Source organism: Corylus avellana, chromosome 2 (assembly GCF_965113065.1).
Source record: "Corylus avellana chromosome 2, dhCorAvel1.hap1.2, whole genome shotgun sequence".
In the NCBI taxonomy this organism is placed as follows: Eukaryota; Viridiplantae; Streptophyta; class Magnoliopsida; order Fagales; family Betulaceae; genus Corylus; species Corylus avellana.
Window position 1 is genome coordinate 40,578,305 of NC_142491.1, and position 24,279 is coordinate 40,602,583.

General features: G+C 35.3%; 1 protein-coding gene and 2 long non-coding RNA genes across 4 annotated transcripts; 2 read left to right on the forward strand and 1 right to left on the reverse strand.

Moving 5' to 3' along the window:
* The first annotated feature begins 3,301 nt into the window (after nt 1-3,301).
* On the forward strand, nt 3,302-7,068 carry LOC132176153 (uncharacterized). 2 transcript variants are annotated; one of them, XM_059588285.2, is made up of 6 exons: nt 3,302-3,485; nt 3,652-3,732; nt 5,236-5,447; nt 5,534-5,656; nt 5,793-6,011; nt 6,231-7,068. In XM_059588285.2, exons 3-6 carry the CDS (start codon nt 5,280-5,282, stop codon nt 6,675-6,677), a joined length of 957 nt encoding a protein of 318 aa, XP_059444268.2. In that variant the 5' UTR covers nt 3,302-3,485; nt 3,652-3,732; nt 5,236-5,279; the 3' UTR covers nt 6,678-7,068. The 2 variants fall into 2 exon arrangements, with proteins under 2 accessions (XP_059444268.2, XP_059444275.2); XM_059588292.2 differs by having other exon boundaries at nt 5,249-5,447.
* A 435-nt stretch (nt 7,069-7,503) lies between these two features.
* Nucleotides 7,504-7,953, reverse strand: LOC132167145 (uncharacterized). The gene is made up of 3 exons (XR_009438656.2): nt 7,911-7,953; nt 7,691-7,750; nt 7,504-7,547 (listed from the first exon to the last, which is right to left on the reverse strand). It is a non-coding gene; the product is annotated as an uncharacterized LOC132167145 (long non-coding RNA).
* An 11,692-nt stretch (nt 7,954-19,645) lies between these two features.
* On the forward strand, nt 19,646-22,586 carry LOC132176168 (uncharacterized). The gene is made up of 3 exons (XR_009439494.2): nt 19,646-19,806; nt 19,976-20,056; nt 22,069-22,586. It is a non-coding gene; the product is annotated as an uncharacterized LOC132176168 (long non-coding RNA).
* The last annotated feature ends 1,693 nt before the right edge of the window (nt 22,587-24,279 follow it).

Genomic DNA, 24,279 nt, shown 5'->3' on the forward strand with positions numbered 1-24,279 from the left:
AAGAAAAGAGTTGGGAATATACTGGGAATTAACGATATTCCTTTCTTTCCCATTAATACTGTAATATTAACAGTTGATTTCGGGGTCTAATTTGTGTTTAGCACAAATAATTTGTAATTAGCAAAGGATTTTTTTCTTTTTGTTTTTGTTTGACATGCCTGCATAAAGAGAGAGAATTTGAACTAATGATTCCTACTTCTTGAGGCATTGTTCTTAACCAATTAGCAAATATTTATTGTTTGATATTTAATAATTTACGCAGGCGTATGCATAGAACCTTAAGGATTTTTTTTTTTTTTTTTTTTTTTTTTTTTTTTTTTAAGTTTAGCCTTTAAAATTACATATTTTTAAAATGATAGAGTTTTCCTCTAAATTGGGTTAAACAAAATTTTCTCTAACCTATTCTATAAAAATGACATGTGTCTTACACATGTAAAAAATACATGTTTTTTTTAATTACAAGGACAAAGTTGAAATAAATTTTATTCAAAAAACATGTGCTTCTCACATACTATTTAAAAATATGTATTTCTCACATGAAAATATGACAGAGTTTTCTTCTACACTGCCTTTAAAATAGGACAGAGTTTGGAAGAAAATTTTGTCCTTTAAAATATACACCATTTTGAAAATGCAAAAAAAAAAAAAAAGCGTTTTCAAACAACAATTTCTTAAAAATACCCTTTCAAACAATATAAAGTCCATGATTTTGCTTAAAATCACAATTTAACCCGCAAAATCATAGAGCCAAACCGACTCTAAATAGAATTCAAATATCAATCAATATATAACGTAGGAAGTATACCTTGAGACGATTTCAATATGTGTACACATTGAAAAACTTTTGACATCCTTCTTCCGCTTTCAAAATGTTGGAAATAAATCAACGTCGCAAATCTCTTTGTCAAACAAAAAGTGAGCACTATCTGTAACGACCCACCAAATAATAATTACAAGATTTCGCATATTCCACGCAGCGCTACTACTACTACCACCCTAATAAATGCAGCAAAAATTTGCTCATCTCTCTTTTTTTTCTTGAAACCATGAACTCATATTTTACATAAACTAGTTTAGAGTACGCTATGCGCCTGGTTTTTTATTTATTTATATATATATATATATATATATATATATATATATATATAATTTACTTAAAAAGTATTTAAAAGATTATCGATGACAAATTTTATTTTCTTCTCTTAACGAATTAACTACCAAAAATGAAAAATGTTCATAAGATCATTTAATTTTGAACCATAGTCTTACTTAGTAGCATAAACCCACATATCCAATAAATTTACAAATTTCAAAATTGTAGTTCTTATAAACTGAAACATGTTAAATATTTGTTTCCATATATGTAGTTTAAAACAAAATATAAAGGAAACAAATTCAAAATAAAGACCTAGATTAATCAATTATAGAAAATAATTGATTAATCATTATATTCCAACAATAATACCATTTCTCATCCACTACACAATTCATTATAGTAAACTTTTGTCTTTCAAGAGTTGAACTTTCTCCTTATAAATTTTTTTTTTTTTGAGAAATTTTTCTATTACACTAACAAAAATAAAAAAGTGTTCTAAAATATATGAGTATGTTGATATCTAATTACAGTTATACTTACTAATTTTGTAAACAAAAGAATGTTGGCAGTTTAATTTTAATTTTAAAAAAGAAAGAGATAAAAAAACAGTGACAGGAATATTGGAACACCCCGAAAACAAAAATGAACAACAAAAGTCAATTAAATTTACAAAAGAAAATTTGTAACTTGTATTAAATCAAATTAAGAAAATTTGAATGAAAAATAATATATAAATTAAGGAAAAAAAACGTAAATAAATGAAAAATATTAATATAGTAAAAAATAACTATCTTTTTGGTATATTTTTCCCAGTTCCAATGAAATCCACAATCTTCGAAATTATTCACTATAATTTAATTTTAAAACTTAAAACACATATCCATTGTATTTTTTATTATAGGTCAAAAAAGTAGTGTAAAAAAATATATCACGCCTATTTCAATAATAATAATAAAAAAAAACATACTAAAGGTTATACAACAATATATTGCCGAACATAGTGACACAATTGCACATAAGATTGCACGAATATATAAATTACATACAAATATACTTTCATAAGAACCATATATAATTGTAGTTTTAATCCATATAAATTAAATAAAACATATTAAAAGATTCCCATATGTATAAGATAAAATGGAAAGAAGGGTAAAGAAAAAAAAAACAGCAAGAAGAAAACCTGGAATGAGTTAAAACATAAAACCCCTAATTAATTTTAATTTAAGCACATTAAAAAATACATAAAAATCACAGTAATTGGATCCTCTTTTTGAAGATATGCCAGGATGAAAGGATTGTCAGTAGGGCTGTAAATGAATCGACACACTTGACGGCTTGCTCGATACCCGTTTGGTTAAGCTCGGCCCAAACTCGAGCTCAATACTGTAGAAGCTCGCTTGTTACTATTGAAACTCGTTCGATTAGCTAGTGATACATACCCGGCTCGCTCGATTAAACTCGACGGTGGCTTGTGAGTTTGGCTCATTAAAGTCGTTAATCGACTCGTTGAAGTCGTTAATCGACTTGCTCACCCGACTCGTTAATGGGCTCGCGAGCCTAGCTCGTTTAATGCTCGTATAAAGCCAAACTTGACTAGCTCGATATATATATATATATATATATATATACAAATTCATGCTAATACAATAATTAAGTACCTAGAGACTTCGTTCCAACTTCCAATGTATATTATAAGTTCATATACATTATAATTTATAATTATACATATATATTGAATAATACAGATGTATAAGATCAATACTTAATCATAGTATTCGTGTATAATGATAATGTCATTAATATAATATCAAATTAAGTAATTGAAATTAGATTCAACTGTGTGTTACTTTTAATCACAATTAAAGTATTAATGTATTGTCATTTGGATTTATATGATTATATCATATGATTCACATGATCAATTAATCATTAAATGACATGATTATATAATAACAAATTATATAATGGAATTTGTAATTTAAGCCAACCAAATTGACCAATTTTACATTTATCCATAAATTATAATTATACATATATAATAACTTTTTTTTATTCCATTTTTTAACTATTTTTTAAAACCATTTATGAGTCAAAACTACGTCGTTTTGAGGTAGGGAGAATGGGTGGGAGTTATCGGCGCCGTAGATAGGCGTAAGGGAATAAGGCGGTTAGCCGCCTTGGATATGAGGAATTCCTTGAAAAAAAAGGACTTTGCACTATATATTCTTTCAGGCTTACAGCAGTCCTAACCCTAAAACAAAAGTTCAAAATCCTCTCACCTCTCCAGCTCTCTCTCTATCTCTCTCCAGATCGCATCTCTCTCTCGGAAAGCCACAGTTCCATTCGGCGTCTCTCTCTGTGACCGCTTGCCTCCGTCGTGCTCAAGGTAAGCTCCTCTCTCTTTCTCTTTCTTTCTCGTCTCGCTCCCCGGTATCCCGTTTTGTGGACATCCCTCCTCTGTTTCCCCTTCTTGTAAGCGATATGGATATGAGTGAGGCTGAGAGTGAAGATTTTTGTTTGATTGTGATAGATTTTGGTTTGATTGTTTGTAGATTGGGTCTGAGTTTGAAGGTTTTCCTCTGCGATTCTGAGTTTGAGGGTTTTCTATCTTCGTGAAAGCCGATCGCCCAAAGGTACGTCCCAATGCATAATCTGGTTGCTTCTTTTTATTTTGTCTTGACGATTTCAAATCAAAATAAGACAATTACTTAGATTTAGATTCTGTGTTCGGGTTCTTTGGGGTGCTCCGTGTTAATTTTGTGGTGTTATTTGTGGTGTTTTGTGACCTGTATATCCCGCTCAGTAAAAAGATAAACTTCTTTTGTTAATGTGCCAGTTACCCCTAATTTTGTTGTCATTTGGAGATTTATGCAAATCTCTTGAAAGATTGGTTCTGGTACAACTGAGTTAGTATATCTGTAGACAGAAGAATTATATTTTAAAAACGCTCTTACTTTGAAACAATGTTATGATGCCTAATGACTCCAATTATGTTGCAAATATGACTGATGGAATGTTTAAAGTCTTCTGAACTTACCATTTTGAGCACACATTTTTAACTGATTGGAAAATGGAATTGTTGTATTCACTGGTGTAGGGACTCAAATACTTATTTTTTGAAACCTTATGGTAACAATGGCATGGACGGGGACAATGATAACAATAATTTGAACTATAAATGAGATATGAATATTGACATTTCCTCCAATGATTTAAACTATAAATTTGAATATTTGAAAGTCCCGCATTCAAAATTTGAAATGATTGTCTTATTAACCCAAATAAAAGAAATTAATGTGAAATTCACAAATTTTGAACCCCATTTTAGAATTCCTCACTCGAACATAACATTATAGCTTATATCCTCTTAGCTATTGAAGACATAGTATAAGGCCAACCAAAAACATACTAATAATAAATAATTAGTCACTGTAGTTGGCCTAATTAATCAAATTGCTTCATGTCCTATTAAAGTAAAATCAAAGGTACAAAATTTGACTCCAGAAACTAAATTGTTTTTTTTTGGAATATCTCAAGAACTGTACCTTTGATTTTACTTTAATACGAGATGAAACAATTTGATTAATTAGGCTAACTACATTGACTAATTATTTATTATTTAATTCAAAAAACATTTTTTTTTTGTTTTTATTCGCCCATTGGTTTTATTGTTTTATTATTTTATTTGTTAAAAGAATAGGGGTATTATAGAAATATAAAAAATAAGTGGCATTTTTGATACAATTTAGTAGTTTTGGGGCTACTTTAGTTCATTTTGAACATTGTGGGGCTATATTGCAAACGGCTAATAGTTTGGGGGGCCGTGTTATATTTTTTCCTTTTATTTTTTTATTTTTCCATTGAAACACTCTCTTTTCACTAGTTAGGGCTCAGTTTGATTTGGTTTAGTTTGAATGGCATTCTGGCAATACCACTGGTATCCTATTGCTTAGACATAGATAATAAAGCTCCTATAGAAATATGAAACCTTGCTTGAAAAATAGGTGTTCAATGTCATTCTTAGTAGATTTTCATAATTAATTGTCAATTGTTGAAATTGGTTAAGCTAATCTTAGTAGAGATTATTTCATTGATTATATAAGAGAAAACTTGGTTTGTGATAATGTTTTGAACAGCTTTTTGGTTCAGTATTTGAGAGCGAGAGGAAGGAGAAAGTGAAATGAACAAAATAAGGTACGGGTTGAACCTGAGGCTCTTAGCACGTAAGAAGCAGCAGCAGCCATCAAAACTGCCCCGGCCGCCTCCTTTTGGATTTAACAATGAGAATGAAGATGATGTGGAGAGGGATATTTCTCGGCAAGCTAGCAAGAACAAGTCTCTAAAGGATGTGAGTCAATGCCCATTTGGGTTTGATTTCTTTGTAATGCTATTTTTATTGCTTTTGACTTTTTTTTTGAATTTATGCTTTTGAAGATTGAGGAGCAGCGGAAGAAAGCTTTGGAAGAGGACCCCACGGTTTTTGATTATGATGGAGTTTACGATGAAATGAAAGAGAAAGCTGTTCGGCCTCGAGTGCAAGACCGTGAAGAGAGAAAGGTAAATCTTGTTTTCACTCTGTTTTAACAAATCCATGATTTTGAATGAGGCCACTGAAGAAGTTTGATTGATTCATAATAATTAATGAGAGGCATTGGTTTAATATTGGTAACTAATATGCTCGTTTCTGTTGCAGTCAAGATATATTGAGATTTTGAAAGAAAAAGCAAAAGAACGTGAGCAGTACCGTGAGGTAGTGTTTGAGCGAAAAATTGCTAAAGAGAGAAGCCAAGATGACCACCTCTATGCAGACAAGGACAAATTTGTCACGCATGCTTACAAAAAGAAACTTGCAGAGCAGGCAAAGTGGCAGGAGGATGAACGTTTGCGTGAACTTCGGGAAGCAAAGGAGGATGTATGTACTTTTTTCAAGTTTGTTATTTCTTTTATATTCTGTTCGCTGCACTTCAGAATTTTTTTTATTTTTTTATTTTTCGTTTAGGCAGATGGCATATGGGTGTTTTTATATATATATATATATATATATATATACTTTTTTGTTTCTTGGTATTTTTGTGTTGTTCTCAAACTCTTTGAACATATACTGATAATTTATTTTTGGGCTGATTTAAAGGTTACAAAGAAGAAGGACTTGAGCGATTTTTACTTCAACCTTGGAAAAAATGTCGCTTTTGGTGCGAATAATACTGAGTTGAGGAAACCAGAGAAGCGGGTTGAGTCAAGGAAGGCTGAGAGACAACCTGAGTCAAGGGAGCTAGAGAAGCTTGAAGAAAAAGGCTCCATTGATACATCAGATAAAGGTCAGACATCGGATAAATCAAATTCACCTTTGGAGGCTTCAGTTGTGGAAGAAAAACGTGGAGGTGAAACTTCCACTCTGCCTAGAAGCTTCATGTCCTCAGATGCAATGCCAGTTACCAACACTTCAGTTGAAGAAAAAACTTCAGGTGAACAACCATCGTCAGAAGAGCCAAAGCCTAACCATCATAAGAGAAGTGGAGATGCTGTTGCTGCAGCAAAAGAACGCTATTTGGCACGGAAGAGGGCTAAAGAACAGTAAAACCTCTCTCTCTGAGCATGTCATGTGAGTTTTAAAATCCAAAACACAAGTTCTTCTCACTGTAATCTGGAACCTGGTGAAGCATTCTCTCATGATCAGATTCTGTGTCTGTTCATCTTGGCCTTCCCATATGGGTAGATAAAATTGGTCTGATAGTTTTATGATTGATTTGATCTCTCAAGTATCAGGCTCAGCAATCAAGGAAGAACATAAAAGGCCAAGATCTTGATCTCTGATGTTAATGCTAAAACAGATTGTATTTAAGCAGCATAGGAAACATCTTGAAGCCAGTGACCTAAGATCCATCATCATATTTAGAATGTTATGTATATTTTTAAACCCGTGTGAAGCCAAATATTATATATGTATCCATTGGTCTCAATTTGATTCATGATGCAGCGCTGTGCCTAAAATATAGATAAATTTTTTTAAATGCCTGGGGATCTCCTAAAATTTCTGCTGCTCAGTTGTTTCTGGTAGGTGGGTCCTGCACTCCTATTTCACTCCCTAGCCAAATTCCGAATTCAGGGAATTTTAGTTCCTTCGAAGCTCTTTTTGTTTGGACGGTTGGAATCAACGAAATTTTTCTAAAACTATTTTTTTGGTGCTTAGCTCGTACAGAAAATGAGCAATGACAAAAAATTGCCAGTTTCAGTGGTAAATCATTATTGATATAAATATTAAGTTTGTAAGCATTATATTTTCTTTTAAAAAAATAGCGCTCAATCCTGAGGAATGCGTAATCAATTACTAGGTGTACAACCTAGGGTTCGGATTGTTTGTGTGTTGAACTTTCAGCAGCTTTATTTTGATCAAGAGTACCATCTTCAGCATGTTTGATCAGATTGATAAATTTTTTTGTCAAGAGACCTGAATGAGAATCGTAGGACATTGTTGTCACTCTTAAACAAGAAATTGGTCTATTCCACAAACAGATATAATGAAATGAGCCGTGCTTCTTTAAAAATAAAATACAAATTAATCAACAAAGGCAAATGTAGTAATTCTGTTACCAAGAGAGCTGTCATAACGGCAAGGGCCAGCTGGAGTGAGATTATTGCCGGAAGGAGAAGCTGCCAAAATTTAGAGAAAGTTTTGCCATAAATGCATCTTACACTTTCTGCTAGGACCAATGGAGAAGTACTTCTAATTATCCTTTGATTTACAACAAATAATGAAAGAGATACATAGCAGGAACATATATGGGAACATAGTCCCAATATTTATGCTCACCAACATTTGAGACTGGAGTTTGAGGTCCAGATTTATTGCACTTGGTAAGCCTTGGCGTTTTGCTTGCCTTTCCCTCTTTTACTGACACAGGTGTCTGAAGGGGACTTCAGTGAATCCAGAACCTGTTATTCTATCACCAAACTCAGCTTCATAGTCTGCTGTGTCACTCTTCCGCTTTAAATACTAATAAACACCATTATGTTCTTGAAAAATTCAATCAGCAACATGAGCAAATACATTTGATCACAATTCAATTTAATGCAAGAATTCAAGATTCCATTCAAGATAAAAGAATTCTAATGAAACATACAAATATGCTGGCTGAAAAAAAAAAATTCAACGAATTCACAGCCAGCCTAATTTTCGAGAGGCTAGATATGCAACTAGAGAGAGAAGTTAGCTTTCCAACTTATCAACTGACACAAGTAGCAACAGCAAGACTAGCTAGTTTGGTCAACCAAAAGATCATTGAGTTGTAAATATCTCATCATTCTCAATAGCAAACAAACAAACATCTGAAATTTTTATATAACTGAAATTTCTCAATGGCAAAATCATATTAAAAATATTAATTTTCTAAGTAGCAAACTTATTTATAAAATAATGGAAATAACTGAATAAGGAAATGAAATAAATATGGTATGATTAGTTGACAAACACGAGTATAGTGCTTCCATATAGAATAACCTCTGATACATCCTATAAACGTCTAAAAGTGAAACCAAACCAACCAAATATCTTAAACTCCGTGAAAATACATTTGCCTATTCAACAATAAGTCACACTTATTGTGAACCATTTCTTTGTCCTTTTCAAACTAAAAAAATACAGTGAGAAGGAGAATCATTGTAAGAGATTCTACCAACAACAAACAGCCAGCAACACCACTTATCTGCAGAAAAAAATGTAAGTGAACCATTTCGTCATAGTAAGGTGTGAGAACACTGAAAGCCATCATTTTTTTCAACAGCCGGAGCACGGGGCATGTTCATAAATAGTGAAGCAAAACTAAACTGTAAGATGTCATTCCTACAAAAGGCTAGCAAAGCTCAAATCAAAACCATCAGATTTGGCATATCTCATTTCATCTTATCTAAGTTTCCCAATGACTGACTAACCGATCTCGGGTACAACAATCTTGAAGAAATAAAATTCTTTGATGGCCCAATACTTTTGGCAGCACTACTGAGCAGCAATGTCACTATCTCATAACACTTCATTGGTATATGTCAATCAAAGAAGTCTTGGAAGCACATAACAATTACATCCATTTCCAGCACAACAAGTGGATATACATCTAAACATTAAAATGACCAGACTATTGATCTGACAAACAAGCGTGTCAAAACTAGCATCAGTACTTTGAATTTTAATAAAATCAATGCAAAATTATCCTGTTTAGAAGATCTTTCAGTCATTTCCATAGATAAGTAATTAGAGCTTCTAAAATAGATTCAATTTGTCCACTAGAAGAAATTAACTCAACATTATAGATATGGGCACGGACCAGGATACCCCAAACATTCATATCATCCAGACACATGTTAAAAAAGACTTAAACCCATAGCAATCATTATATGAGGATAGAGGCTTAATGCTATACTAAGATGTCAATCTAAGATATTAGTCAATAGGCAGGTATTCTAGAAATGTGTTCGACATTTAGACATTTCAAACTATTTGCAATCAAAATCTCTATGGTGAAGTGTCAACTAGTTACAATTACTTCTGTGAATGGATAGCCTAGCTAATTGTATCACCCATGATATGAGGATGTAGGTTGCATGGGCAACATTGAGATGACACAGAAAGCTCTCTAAGTTCAAAATATCTGTCAATGGGTACATATTCAGGCGAATGTGGAACAGATGAGCACCTGTAGTAAATGCATCAATGTATACAATGTTCTACAGTGAATGGGGAGCGGATCAATATATTTTCTTTGTGATAAGCGCTTGGAACATATATGCATCAATATATAAAGTGTTATAATATCTATGTTCAAGATGTAAACACGTAAAGAAAGTTATTTGGGGTAATTTTACTAAAGACCCCGAACTTCCACCCGTTTTGAAATACCCTCCCTAAACTTCAAAATATCTCAATTTAGTTCCTTGAAGTTTCAATTGCTCTCAATTTAGACCCTTTCTTCAATTTGACTTGTTAACTTCAGACGGAGCCCTAAACGCGTGAACTGCACGTGTTTTTTTTTTAGTTTCATACCCTTTATACCCTTTTACTCTCTCACCCTTGCTAACTTAAAAGCTGAAGAGAAACCACTCGATTTGAAGAAAAAAAATCCCACTCGAAGATGCACTCCAACTCTCGGAATGAGTTGAAGCTGAGGAAGATGCACTCCCACCTGATTTGAAGACAAATGCAACACTGAATCTTGACCCACATGAAGGAAAAAAGTCGAAGCTGAGGAAATCGCGACCCATGGCTTCCACCCATTTGAAGATTTTTCTAACAAAAGTTTTGCAGCAGCTGAAGATCACGACCTACACTCGTTCCCTTCTACCAGCGACGAGCTCAAGACGGTGAAGGAGTCCCACACGCTGACGAGGTTACGACGATGAAAGATGGAGCACTCAGAAGGTGAGGTAAGCGATTCAGGATCGAGCCACCCGATTTGCAAATGTGGGAGTAAAACATTGATCAAAACAACTTCCACAACTAAAAATCATGGCAAAAGGTTTTATGTATGTGTTAATTATGTTATAAGAAGTGTTTAGGAATTTAATTTGAACAGAAATATCATTTTCCTGGTATGCATAAAATCCTTTAGTAATAGGTTAAACTCTAATTTGCGTGACTATGCAGAATGAGAAAAATTGTGGTTGCAATTATTTTAAATGGGTTGAACCACAAACTTGTGTGTCATGTGATTGAGTGATGTCGAAATTGATGGAGTGGTAGCATGATTTGAAGTCTGAAAGAGAAATGGAAGTCTTCAAATGCAAGATTGAAATTGCTCAGTACAAGTCGAAAATGGAAGTTGATGCTGCTAATTTTGCACTTAATCTTGAAAGGCAGAAGAATAAGTATCACGGCTTGCAGCTGAAGTTCCGAGTTGCACTTGCATGTTGTTAGTGTCTTGTTGGTGTAATGATGTTTTTCCCTTCTTGTAATGGACTTGCATCAAGGCTGATGTTGATAAGATGAAGAAAATTGAAGTGCATGTTTATGTTGTCTTTATTTGTTAATCCAATCCAACTACTATCAGACTTGTGTCAATTGACCATTTTGTAATTTTTTTTTGTACCCAACTATTGTACAATATAGTAACAAATGCTTTGTATGAATTTTGTTCGTACAATTTGACAAGTCTGCAAATGAGATTTGTTCACTACTTTGAGTCACTTGAAGTCTGTCAATTACATTAAGTGCAATCCTTGATGTTTGTCAATTTCAATGGTGGAGAACTTGATGTTTGGATAGAAAATGACCCAAGCATCTCAAAAACAAAATATTGAAGCATCCTTCTTGCTTAACAGAGTCCAATACTCACAAACAGATTGCATCATATTGTAGGAGAGTAAATGGTTTAATGGGAAACAGGCATGACAACTCATCTTTATCAATAAAAGACTATATGGTCAAATCAAGCTAAAAAAGCAGAATATGGACACATTACATGCATATGAACATCATGACTTCTAGGCCATTCAACAATTCTATTAAACAACTTCTCAACCACCCAACTAGTCAACAATTTCAGCATAATAGTAGCATAATAGTGGATCCACAAGTTACATAGTTTCTAAATGTTCCCAAAAGTATACATGACCATCATTTTCACTTCATCCATTACAATATTTACAAAATATAAATACAACTATTAGGCGGTCAAACACAAAAAGTTGACAACAACAAGTCATAGTTCCCACATTTTCTTCTTCCCTTTGTCCTTCACTATTGTGGTGGACTTCTCTTTCCTCGTATTCATTCTTCGAACATGGTCCCCAAAACCTGGCGAAGGCTTGTCAGCAGCTATCCCTTTACCTTTTTGTATGTCAAAGTCAGGTGTGGCAATTCTATATGTTATACCACTAACTCGGGAAGGACCCTAAGAGCATACTGGTCCACCACCTAGAATTGGGGGTGGGCCAGTAGGGTCCCCAGTCAAATCAATGATAAGCTTCTACTTGTTGGTAGGTCTCTTTCACTCCCAACATGCTCCCTCAACCTACCACCCGCCCTTGTCCTTGTAGCTAATCCTAGGGTTGTCTTCTTTTTATGACCAAATATGGTAGATGCCTGCAATATAGGTATACAATCAGCTCACTCAAGTTGTATTTTTTTGTCCTTTAATTATTGAATATGAAAAATTACACACATTTGGCCTGTATGCATAATGTGTTGCTGCCCTGTTCGTTGTTTTGGCTGGCTGGGATGAAGAATGTGCTATTTTGGCAGGCTCTGATGCAGGTTGTGATGGAGGCTCTAGTGCAGGCTATGATTGTGTGTTCACTCTTGCTCTTGTTGCATCTGCTGATGGTGTGTTCGCTCTTCCCTTTCTTGCACCATTTGATGGTGTGTTCACTCTTCCCCTCTTGCACCATTTGATGGTGTGTTCACTCTTGTTCTTGTTGTGGTGGTTGCTAAAGTGGTAGTTGAAGATCCATCAAACTACAACAATATAGTAAATATAGTAAACTAAACATGACACAAGTGTTGACAAATATAGTAAATTAAACACTAAACATGAAACCATAGATATAGTAAACTAAACAAGTCACTTACCATGTCCAAATTTCAGTCAGTTGATGCATTCTCTTTGTAGAATTGTCTCACACGGTCCCTTTTTTCCTCATGTCGTTGCTTGTCTTCACATGATCTCTTATTGTGATCGAACTTCTTACAGTGCCCACATTGATTCTTATTACCCCCATTCCTAATTGCATTAGGGTTTCTTGGTTCTTCAACACCCCTATGTCTGAGTTGTTTAGGTCTGCCAGGAGTTACCCTTGATTTGGGTGGCTCAATTTTAGGTTGGTCGCTTCTAGGCAATTGCTCTTCACTTGGCACAAGGTAGACAATGTAGTCATAGGACTCCAAGAACATCTCCTTGCTGTGGTATGGACTCAAATAATCATTAAAGTCTCCACCTTAGTGTAAAATGGCTTAAATGACATGAGAACATGGGATACTAGTTACATCCCATTTCCTGCAACCACAAGTTCTACTATCCACATCTACAATAAACCTATTCCTGAGGCACTCAACTTCAAACATACCTTGACCAGCATATGTACAACAACAGTTATTGGCTTCATCATCTTCTTTTTTTAGCTTTTTCCTAATCTTTGGCCCTAAGGCCTCCTCCATTGAATTAATCAACTCCTTCTTCCTCACGTACCTTCTCATTAACTCACATCTAATCCCTTCTAACATGGTCAAGATTGTCTGGTCACAGAACTTTTTAATCCAAGAATTGAAACTCTCACATGTATTGTTGTGTAAGAGGCCAAACTTGGCATTTGTGTTGAACCAACCCCCACACCATGTGTTGGGGTCACCTTTCTCCAGGTAGACATGGACATCCTTACTAATTTTCTTTATCTCATTCATTATTCTGTAGAACTCTGGCTTTGTGTAGGATGTAGCAGCTTGCCAAACAAGATCCTTCAGTAGCACCCCCCGATGACCTTCAGCTCTGAAATTAGCATACAAGTGCCTAACACATGTACGATGCTCAGACTGCGGACATACTTGTTCTAGGCTTGGAATGAGGCCCTGCACAATAGTTGAAAACATAATTAGTTGCATACATTATAACAAACAATTAATTTATATTAATAATAACTGATTCTTAATTTACCTTTTGTCGATCTGAAATAAAAGTCCATCCATGTCGAGTTTGACCAAGATCTGTAACAAGCGCCTCTAGGAACCATGTCCAGCTATCTTTTGTCTCTGCCTCTACAACAACCATTGTAATTGGGTACATGTTGTTGTTGGCATCCCTGCCAATAGCAGCCATTAGCTGCCCTTTATACATACCCTTTAGAAAACATGCATCAACACCCATAACAGGCCTACACTCTTCCTTAAAGCCATTATTCGTCGCTGCCAATGAAACATAAAGCCTTTGAAATCTGCATGGTATCTCAGGCATTGGTCTCTCAACCATCAAAATTAAACAACTACCCATATTAGTGCTCTTAATCATGGAGCAATAATCCCACAAACGATGGTACTGCTCATCCAATTTTCCATAAGTTGTTTATCTTGCTTTTTTTCTTACCCTATACAGAAAACTCACATGGACATCCACATTCCATTTGTTTTTCATCTTTTTATGCAAGACATCTATGGACATGTTTGGTTGCTCCCTAAAAGAATCAATGCACCACTCAGCAATCCAACTTGAGGTGACCATATGATTTTGGTACCTCTTAGGGCAGGTGTGTTTGGGCCTAAGGGATACTAAAAGGAATGTCATCTCATTCTTCAACTGCCTCCCATATACCCTATACTTGCACCTTGGGTCTTTGCAAACCATCACAATCTTTTAAGCTAATTTCTCTTAAATCTCAAATCCTTACCTCTTATAATATTGTACTGTTTCACTGCTTTTCTAAATTCATATGCATTGTGAAATGTATTTCCTTTAATCAATGTTGGATTATTGATATCAGTAGAATCAAACTGCACCCTTTTGTTTTTCACTTTTCCATACCACTTTTTCATTTTTTTTATACCAAACATTCTTATTTTTTTTCACATTAATCTACATCAACTACAGTGTTTAGGCCATCCCATTTGCCAAACACCTCCTTGGTTACATCCCTATGAGAGGGCACTGCACTATCATCACCACTATCATGTGGTGACCTTAGCCGATCACTATCATCCATGTATGAACTACCATCACTCTCTTTCATCTCTTCCCCACCTCTATGTTGTCCATTATTTCCATCTGCATCACCCTCCCTAGGATTTCCAGCATCACCCTCATCCTCATCCCCATACTCATCATTTCCCCCATGCTCATCAGTGTCATCCCCTTCTACCTCTGCATCTTCATCATTTCCAACCCCCTCATCATTGTCCCCATAAGCAAGAGTACTATCCTCATTCAAGTCAAGACAGTCAGTATCATCACTAAGGACTGAATCCTAGAAAGCGTCTTTCCTAAACATAACTGCCTTCTCATACTCTGAATCCTCTTCATCATCTCTTTCAACTACAACATTTACTACACCATATATTACTGTATACAATACTACAAGATCATGACGTACATGGTTTGCCACAATTTCAGTTACATTGTGGTCAGAGGACATAAGTCTTAACCCTTGTTCTAAAGGATATCCTGGTACACTGTAATAAACATGGTCCACAGATCTATACCCATATGTTTTACATATATCCTCTATGTTAGAAAATTTCAATTTAGACCCATCATATACGTCTGGATAATTAATAACATCGCCTCCAACATAATGAACCATATGTTGCCTGTTAAAAGTACCCCCATGGTGCATCTTAAACATCATAGTGTGTGACCCCATCACGTGTCCTACCACATTCATTACATTGTCAAGTTTAAATGTGCAAACACTAAACACTAAAAAGCAAAAAGAACCAGTTAAAAAGCATGACTAAACCAACCCATTTCAATTTAAAAAGCATGATAAAAAGCAAAAAGGACCATTTAAAAAGTATGAAACATCATGTGGCATGTCATTCATAATAGAAACCGACATGTAAGTTTATAGGAAAATTATATTAAAAAGTGAAGTAGCCCAAATATTTTCCATCTAAAATATCTATTGGACACCTAAAAAAATAATAACTTCACAAATTGTTTTCTCCTGCCAATATGATTTTTTATTTGTTTCCATTAAAATCAGCAACCAAATAATGAAAAGTAATGGAAGTGACCACTATATTTAATGTATAATATTCGTAGTGCTAGACATAAGTCCAACACAAGCACAAACTAGGGGACCACACTTAGATCAGACAAAGAAAAAGAAATTTGGGGGGCCACACTTCAACAGTAAACAATGACTATCATACGATAGGATTACCAAATATTATGACAACTTTTAACAACATTAACAGAACCCAACAACTTTCAATGCAAAAAAAGCGACAAGGACGAAATGTACGGATGACCCACTGCAACTCGACAAAAATAGCCACACTAAAACTCCACAAAATCCATTCCAGAACCGTTACATGCAAAACCCCCAAATATCCAATACAAATGAAAGATGAAAAACAACTTTCAGAAAATGTCAACTACAAACCTTACAATATAAATTCAAGGGATAAATGCACAATTGGTCCCTGTAGTTGACCTAATTTACAAATCACTTTATGTGGTTTAAAAAATAATTTATAGGTCTCTAGAGTAGGCTAAAATAACATTTTACTGTCTGAACTCATTTTTCGTTAAATGACTTAACATTCATTGCCACATCACACCCAATAAAAATAAGACACATGTTCTTTTTTATTTATGCTTTTAAAAAATGACAAATAAGCTTTTTCACGTCATTTTGAGGCTCCAACACACACTCTACGTCAAATTAAATAAACCTAATTCCTCTATATCCCCTGTGCCGCCGTCTTCTTCATCTTTCCCTACGATTCTTGCCATCGTCTTCATCTTCCCCACCGATTCTTGCCGCCATCGTCTTCATCTTCCCCAAAAAAGATGACACATAGAGAGAGGAATAGATTGTTTCCGATGCCCGGAAACAATTTTTGAAGATGCTTCAATGCCCAAAAACAAATCCAAATTTCCATAGAAAGGCTGCCTAAAAATGCACTAATCCAAAAATGCTGATGCTCAAAAATCTCAGAGTAACTCACAGAACGAAGATCACACCCATCGGAAGATGAAGACGATAGCAAGAATCACTGGGGAAGATGAAGACGACGGCGGCACAAGGGATATAGAGGGATTATGTTTATTTAATTTGACGTGGAGTATGTGTTGGAGCCTCAAAATGACGTGTGAAAGCTTATTTGTCATTTTTTAAAAGCATAAATGGAAAAGACCAAGTGTCTTATTTTTATTGGGTGCGATGTGGCAATGTAACGGGTTCTATTAAGTCATTTAACGGAAAATGAGTTTAGGGAGTAAAATGTTATTTTGGCCTACCTTAGGGACCTATAAATTATTTTTTAAACCACATGGAGTGATTTGTAAATTAGGCCAACCACAAGGACCAATGTTGCATTTATCCCTAAATTCAAACACAAAACGTAAAGCTTACTTGATTATAGCAATCATGAACTCAGTTAGAAAGGATTTCTGACTAAACCGTTGCAAATCGACACCAAATCTTCAATCACTATGGTTTGCCGACAACAAAGAGGTATGGGTTTGCAAGAGCTTCTCGATGTCTTTGGTAATATCGAACGAGATTTCACTTTTAGGTTAAATTTGGATTTTTTTTATTTTTTTTTTATTTTTTTTTTCCGAATGAGGGTAGTTTGGACATTTGGGTGAGGGAGTATGAGGGTATAAGGGGTATGACGAAAAAAAACCACGTGCAGGTCACGTGTTAGGGTTCCGTCTGAAGTTAACGAATCAAATTGACGGAGGGGTTTAAATTGAAAGCAATTGAAACTTCAGGAGATTAAATTGAGAGATTTTAAAGTTTAAAAGGTGTATTTCAAAACGGGTGAAAGTTCGGGAGTCTTCAACGAAGTTACCCCAAGTTATTTATTTAGCATCACTATGGAAAAGAGGTTGTTTTTCAATCCTTCATAATACCATGTGGTATGGATCACCATTCCAGTACACATCATTGCCGTATTCCATCCGCATCTTGTAATTTTATGTCAAAGGTGACAGAGGATAGTACTTTGATCATTGATCCTTTTGAATCCGATATTCTTAGCCCAATTACCATGTCCAAAATCTTGACTATTAATTGTTTATCAATGACTCTGACACAGCTTTTATCCATATCACTAACAACATTGATGTCTCCGATAATTCCAAAAAATATTAGAACACCATAGCTCCTTATTTTATGATCTCAACATACTTATCAACACATATTTAGAACATTGAATGTGCAAACTATTTACTTAGATGAGCATTCACTTTTTCAGATAGGTCACTCTATTGCTTGTAAGAAGATCTAGATGTAGCTAGAGTTCTACATCAAATTTGAGCTGCTTGCTCTCCAACAAGCACCAAAGAAGAGTATAAAACTAAGAATGCGAAACTTATTAGTCAAACACTTGTGTAGGCGGCTGAGAATAGATAGCAACCCAAACAAATCAGTAACTAAGAGTTGGTCAAATATTATCATTAGAACAACTATTAACAATTTGCAAAGGAATACATTCTCTTGCGCAAGACCCAAGCATCTTCCAGACAAAAAGAGCATTAGTGACTATCAACCTCTCTCCAAATTTGCAGATGAGGGGACCAACAGGATGCCAATTATCATATCATAATCATGGTTTCACAATATGACTAACAAGAAATGTAACAATCACCATATCCACATAGTCAACCACACAATGAACCAAATGTCCCCCCTAAAAAGACTTCAAATTTTACCTATTAAGCAAGAAATGAAGTCAGTCAAAGAACCAAACAGATTCAACCAAGTCACCGCTCCCCAAAATAGACCAAGATTACCAAAGAAATCTGAAATTACTTTAGATCTTAGTGCTCTATTTTTGTAGAGCTGCGGCTCTGTCAATTTATTGACATTTTCCTACATGAATGAATGATGAATTTGTTTCTTCAAAAAAAGATGAGAAAATTACAGTTTACTCATTTAAAGTTGACAACGTTTTTCAATTTAAACACAAAAGTTTTAATTTTTGCAATCCATCCTTACAAAGTTCCAATTTTTTTTCTTCTATTCGACCAATATTATCCAAAAATTTTCATATTGCCTCTAATTTTTATTTTATATAAAAAAAAAAAAAAAAATTTGGGGGTGCAAAAATGGTCAGATGGCCAAAGGGGTGGCTACGGCCACCCCAATTTTTTTTTTTTTAATTTTTTTTTTATAAAAAATAAAAAATAAAAAATTATGGGCAATATGAAAAGCTGTGGATACAGTTGGTCAAATCGCAAAAATTTGAAACTTTGGGAGGTGGATTGCAAAATTTGAAACTTTGGTGTTCGAATTAAAAAACGCTGTCAATTTTGGAGGGGTAAACTGTAATTTTTCAAAAAAAGTTCTTGCATCACAAGATGATTAAATAAAAAAAATAAGAGATAACTTCGACCACTGGACTACAACTCGTTTTGAAAATGCTTTCATAAAATTTAAAAACTCTAAATTTTATTCCCTAAACTTTCAATTTGATACAATTGACTCTCTCCATCAAATTTGACGTTAAATCCCAATGGAAACCACAAAATGACCAAATTGCCCTTTTTCATTTAATTTAAAATTTGAAATTAAGAGTAAATTTGAAATTTTTTAGAAAAAAGTTTCAAGGGTATAAAAGGTAATTTCATCACTTTGAATTTCCAAAACTAACGAAAGGAGTAGATTACATCGATTTCATCAAATTGAAAGTTCAATTAAAAAAAAAAGAAAGTTCAATTAAAAAAAAAAAAATAGACTAATTTTATATTTATCCCTAAATAATAATTATACATATATAATAACTTTTTTTTTATTCCATCTTTTAATATTTTTTTAAACCATTTCTTAGTCAAAACTGCGTAGTTTTACACTTCTATATATTCATCACTTTCATGTTTCCAGCAGTCCTAACCCTAAAACAAAAGTTCAAAAGCCTCTCTCTATCTCTCACTCTCTCGGCAGCCGCTTCAGTCTTCCCACCTCTCCAGCTCTCTCTCTATCTCTAGATCGCATCTCTCTCTCGGAAAACCACAGTTCCACACGGCGTCTCTCTCTGTAGACCGCTTGCCTCCGTCGTGCTCAAAGTAAGCTCCTCTCTCTGTCTATCTTTCTTTCTCGGCTCGCTCTCCGGTATCCCGTTTTGTGGACATCCCCTCTTCTGTTTCCCCTTCTTGTAAGCGATATGGATATGGGTGGGGCTGAGAGTGAAGATTTTTGTTTGATTGTGGTAGATTTTGGTTTGATTGTTTGTAGATTGGGTATGAGTTTGAAGGTTTTCCTCTGCGATTCTGAGTTTGAGGGGTTTCCATCTCCGTGAAAGCCGATCGCCCAAAGGTGCGTCCCAATGCATAATCTGGTTGCTTCTTTTTATTTTTTCTTGACGATTTCAAATCAAAATAAGACTAAATTACTTAGATTTAGATTCTGTGTTTGGGTTCTTTGGGGTGCTCCGTGTTAATTTTGTGGTGTTATTTGGGGTGTTATGTGACCAACCATGTATATCCCGCTCAGTAAAAAAATAAACGTCTTTTGTTAATGTGCCAGTTACCCCTAATTTTGTTGTCATTTGGAGATTATGCAAATCTCTTGTTTCTCACTTGAAAACAGGAATAAGAGCATACAGGTTAGACCTTCCTGAAAGATTGGTTCAGGCACAACTGAGTTAGTATATCTGTAGACAGAAGAATTATATTTTAAAAATGCTCTTACTTTGAAACAATGTTATGATGCCTAATGACTCCAACTATGTTGCAAATATGACCGATGGAACGTTTATTGTCTTCTGAACTTACCATTTTGAGCACACATTTTTAACTGATTGGAAAATGTGATTGTTGTATCCACTGGTGTAGTGACTCAAATACTTATTTTTTGAAACCTTATTGTAACAATGGCAGGGACGGGGACAATGACAACAGTAGCAGTTATGATGGCAACAATAATTTAAACTATAAATGAGATATGAATATTGACATTTCCTCCAATGATTTAAACTATAAATTTGAATATTTGAAAGTCCCAAGTTCAAAATGCTATCAAAATTTGAAAATGATTGTCTTATTAATCCAAATAAAAGAAATTAATGTGAAATTCACAAATTTTGAATCCCATTTTAAAATTCCTCACTCTAACATAGCATTATAGGTTATATCCTCTTAGCTATTGAAGACATAGTATAAGGCCAACCAAAAACATACATTTTAGATCCAGCCTTAAGTTCTTGCATCACAAGATGAATAAATAAAAATAAATAAAATAAATAAGAGATAACTTCACTTAGGACCACTGGACTACCACGTGTTTTGAAAAGATTCTCCTAAATTTTCAAAAAATCTCAATTTTATCCCCTGAACTTTCAATTTGATGCAATTGACTCTCTCTGTCAAATTTTGACGTTAAACCGCAATGGAAACCACTAAAATGACCAAATTATCCTTTTTTGTTTTTTTTTTGTTTTTTAATTTTTTTTAATTATAAATTTGAAATTAAGGGTAAATTTGAAATTTTTTATAAAAGTTTTCAAGGTTATAAAATGTAATTTCATCACTTTGAATTTCCAAAACTGATGAATGGGATATATTACATCAAATTGAAAGTTCGGAATGTGAAATTGAGAGGTTTTAAAATTTGCGGGGGTCTTTTAAAATCGCGTGGTACTTCAGAGATTTTTTGTGAAGTTTCCCAAAGAAAGAAACTCTATAGAGAAACCCTCCTATGCGGTCATGCTGCAAAAGGGGTGTTTTGCAGCACCCAATAGCAACAAGACACATCACATAAAGAAAATAAAATGCACAGAAAAACTCTACAACCTAATACACTTGATTCTTCTATCCCACCTCTTCTTCTCTTTTTCTCTCTTCTATGTTTTTCACCGAAAATTTGCAGCACTTCTCTTTCTCTCCCACTTTCTCTTCTTCTTTCTTCTCAGGGTCACGCCGGCTGTGGGTCTGCAGACCCACAGGTCTCCTTTCTCCAGTCGGCAGCCCTCTTCGGTGGATCCCTTTAGGGTGATAAAATTTTTTAAGGGTTAATCTTCCCCTCTAGGTTTTAGTTTTGAATCCGAAAACGATTTAGAGGCATCAGAAACGAGTTTTGAGGCTGGATTTTGCTGGGTCTTATCAGATTTTTGATTAGGTTGATTGTAATTTCTGATTGGGTTGTTGATGTAGCTAATTGCAGAAATTTGTTTTTGTTGATTTTGTTGGGTTTCTCTTGGTTCGGCTGATTCGTGTTTGAAGTTTGGGAAGAAGAGGGAATTTGGAGTTTGGGTTTTGTTTTTTCTGATTTTGTTGATTTTTTCTATTGTTTCTTCTTGTTTTTTCGCCGGCCTTTTTTTCTGGATGAAGAAAGGAGAAAAAAGAAAAGAGGGGTTTTTTTTGGTTTTTTCCGGCTGGCGATGCTAGGTTTGGGAGAAAGAAAAGAGGGTTTAGGAGAAAGAAAGCTCGTTGGCGATGCTGATTTTTTTTTGGCTGGAAAGCTGGTTTTCGGCGAGCGATGCTGGCCGGTTGTATGCTCTTCGGCTCCGGTGGGGGGGTGGGTTTGCTGGCGCTGGTTTGTGTTTTGGTTTGCTGTTTTGATTTCATTTCGTCAAAATGAGCTTGGTGATGTGTCACGACAAGAGTGGATGCTGCAAAACACCCATTTTGCAGCAGGACTGCATAGTAGGGGCTCCCAATTCTATAACTTACTCATCTCATTTATTTTTTCTTTTCAACTATAGACCATTATTCTTGAATTCTATATTTGTTAATTGTTTCTTGAACTCTACATGTGTTATATCATTGTGCTTGGTACTCTCAAATTGGCAGGGTACCTCTCGTAGGATTCAAGAAGATCAAAAGGAAATTAATTACACACTTTTTTAGGCTTTTTGCTAAGTATGGACTTCAATTTTATATATATTTTCATAAAACAATGGGATAGAAGAACATGTTGGGAGTTTATAATGCATCTAGACCAAACAAATTACATTGTTTTTAATTTTTGCTAGGCAGCATCCTAAGCTAAGGCCTATCTCGACCCCATTCAACAACCCAAGCATCTAGTACTTTCTAGTAAACTATATTTGGAACGAGTAGTGTTAGATACTATAATTCTATGTAAACAATTGTCTAATAATGTTGACTTGACACTCTAAATCAACATTGAACTTTATTTATTTCACAATGATTAATCGAAGAGCTAGTTGGCAATGCCACACGTTTTATTGGATGAATGTTAAATAGAATTATAATATCTAGCATTTCTCATTGGGAACTGTCATACTCTTAGATAACTGGAGATTCTTCTCCGGCCTCGGCAAGGCAACATAAGAGGTGCATTCTTACTTTCGGCCGATCTTTCGAGGATGTGCTTCATTCGGCGGCTAGTGATGTTGAGAAGCCTATTGGGTTAGCGCCGCCGCACACAATTCTTGATATGTTTCCGATGTCGGCGAATAAAAGTAAGGAGGTGAGAATGACGATGAACTGCTTCGACCTACGAGTTAGGGTCTTCTGGTTCATTGGCGGCTGCAGCTAGCGCTACCGTGAAAAAGAAGAAAGTGACTGAAGGGCATTTTCGTCATTCGCTGGCTAAAGACAATTCTAGGCATTTTCATTTTGAGCTGGATCGGGTTAAAGGCTGGTTGGGTCATTATGCTAGATTGGGTTTAAAGGCCAAAGGCTTCAGCCGAAGGAGATTTTTCTTTAAGCCCAATCAGGTAAGACCTCTTTTCTGGGTTCGGATTCAGAACATGTTTCTGGGTCATTGCTGGGGTGTGTAGTGGGTCAAGGGTATGTCTCGACGAAGTGGTTTCGCCTCTACGGTGGATCTGAGTCCTTGCTGTCAGCGACAATGACTTCAGAGGTTTTTGATGGCTTCTTCGACGAACCCAGTGACAGTATCGCCTCTACGGTGGAGGGTTCAACTAGTCTTTAGCCTTTGGTGAGTATGGAGGGTTTGGCTAGTCTTTAGCCTACGGTGGTTTTTGTATCTCCGGCGGTGGGGAAAGCTTTCGGCAATATTGATTGTAAGCCTTCTTCAGCGAAGGGCTTGCTCATGCGAGGGTTGGGCCGAGATTCGTTTCTCCAGCTCCGCTTAAGGGGAAGGATGCGTCTCTATCGTCACTGGTTGTGAAGGAAGATTATGCTGCTTCCTCTAGGGCGGCTGTTTCTACAGTGTTCTTTGGTGATTCTTCCTCTAGGGTGGCTAAGCTGACGGGGGTTAGTCTCCACGACACTTCCCGGTCGCCGGAGAATTTGATGGTGACTTCTTGGACAACTTCTTTGATCCCCATAGCAGAGAAGAGTGATGTCCAAGGGGCTAATTCGCCTCCAGGTTCTCTCCCATCCTTTTTGGGTGGGTGCGGGGATGCCTCACCGGAGGTGTTGTTGGTACCGACAGTTTTGCCGATGATCATGCCTCCCATCAAAGTTGGGTTGGATGGCTTTGTTCTGGGTTCTTGTTTGCTGGGGTTTGAACAAGCTGTTCTTTGGTCTAATAGAGCAATTGGGTTGTCTTTGGATGTATGCACCTCTGACACCATACCTATTGAAAATGGTTTGACCAAATCCCAA

Bases quoted from the DNA above. Each gene is read 5' to 3' on its own strand.
- LOC132176153 (XM_059588285.2), top strand. From the start codon at position 5,280: ATGAACAAAATAAGGTACGGGTTGAACCTGAGGCTCTTAGCACGTAAG. The intron at 5,448-5,533 runs GTGAGTCAATGC...ATGCTTTTGAAG, and splicing joins AGAACAAGTCTCTAAAGGAT to ATTGAGGAGCAGCGGAAGAA. The intron at 5,657-5,792 runs GTAAATCTTGTT...TTTCTGTTGCAG, and splicing joins AAGACCGTGAAGAGAGAAAG to TCAAGATATATTGAGATTTT.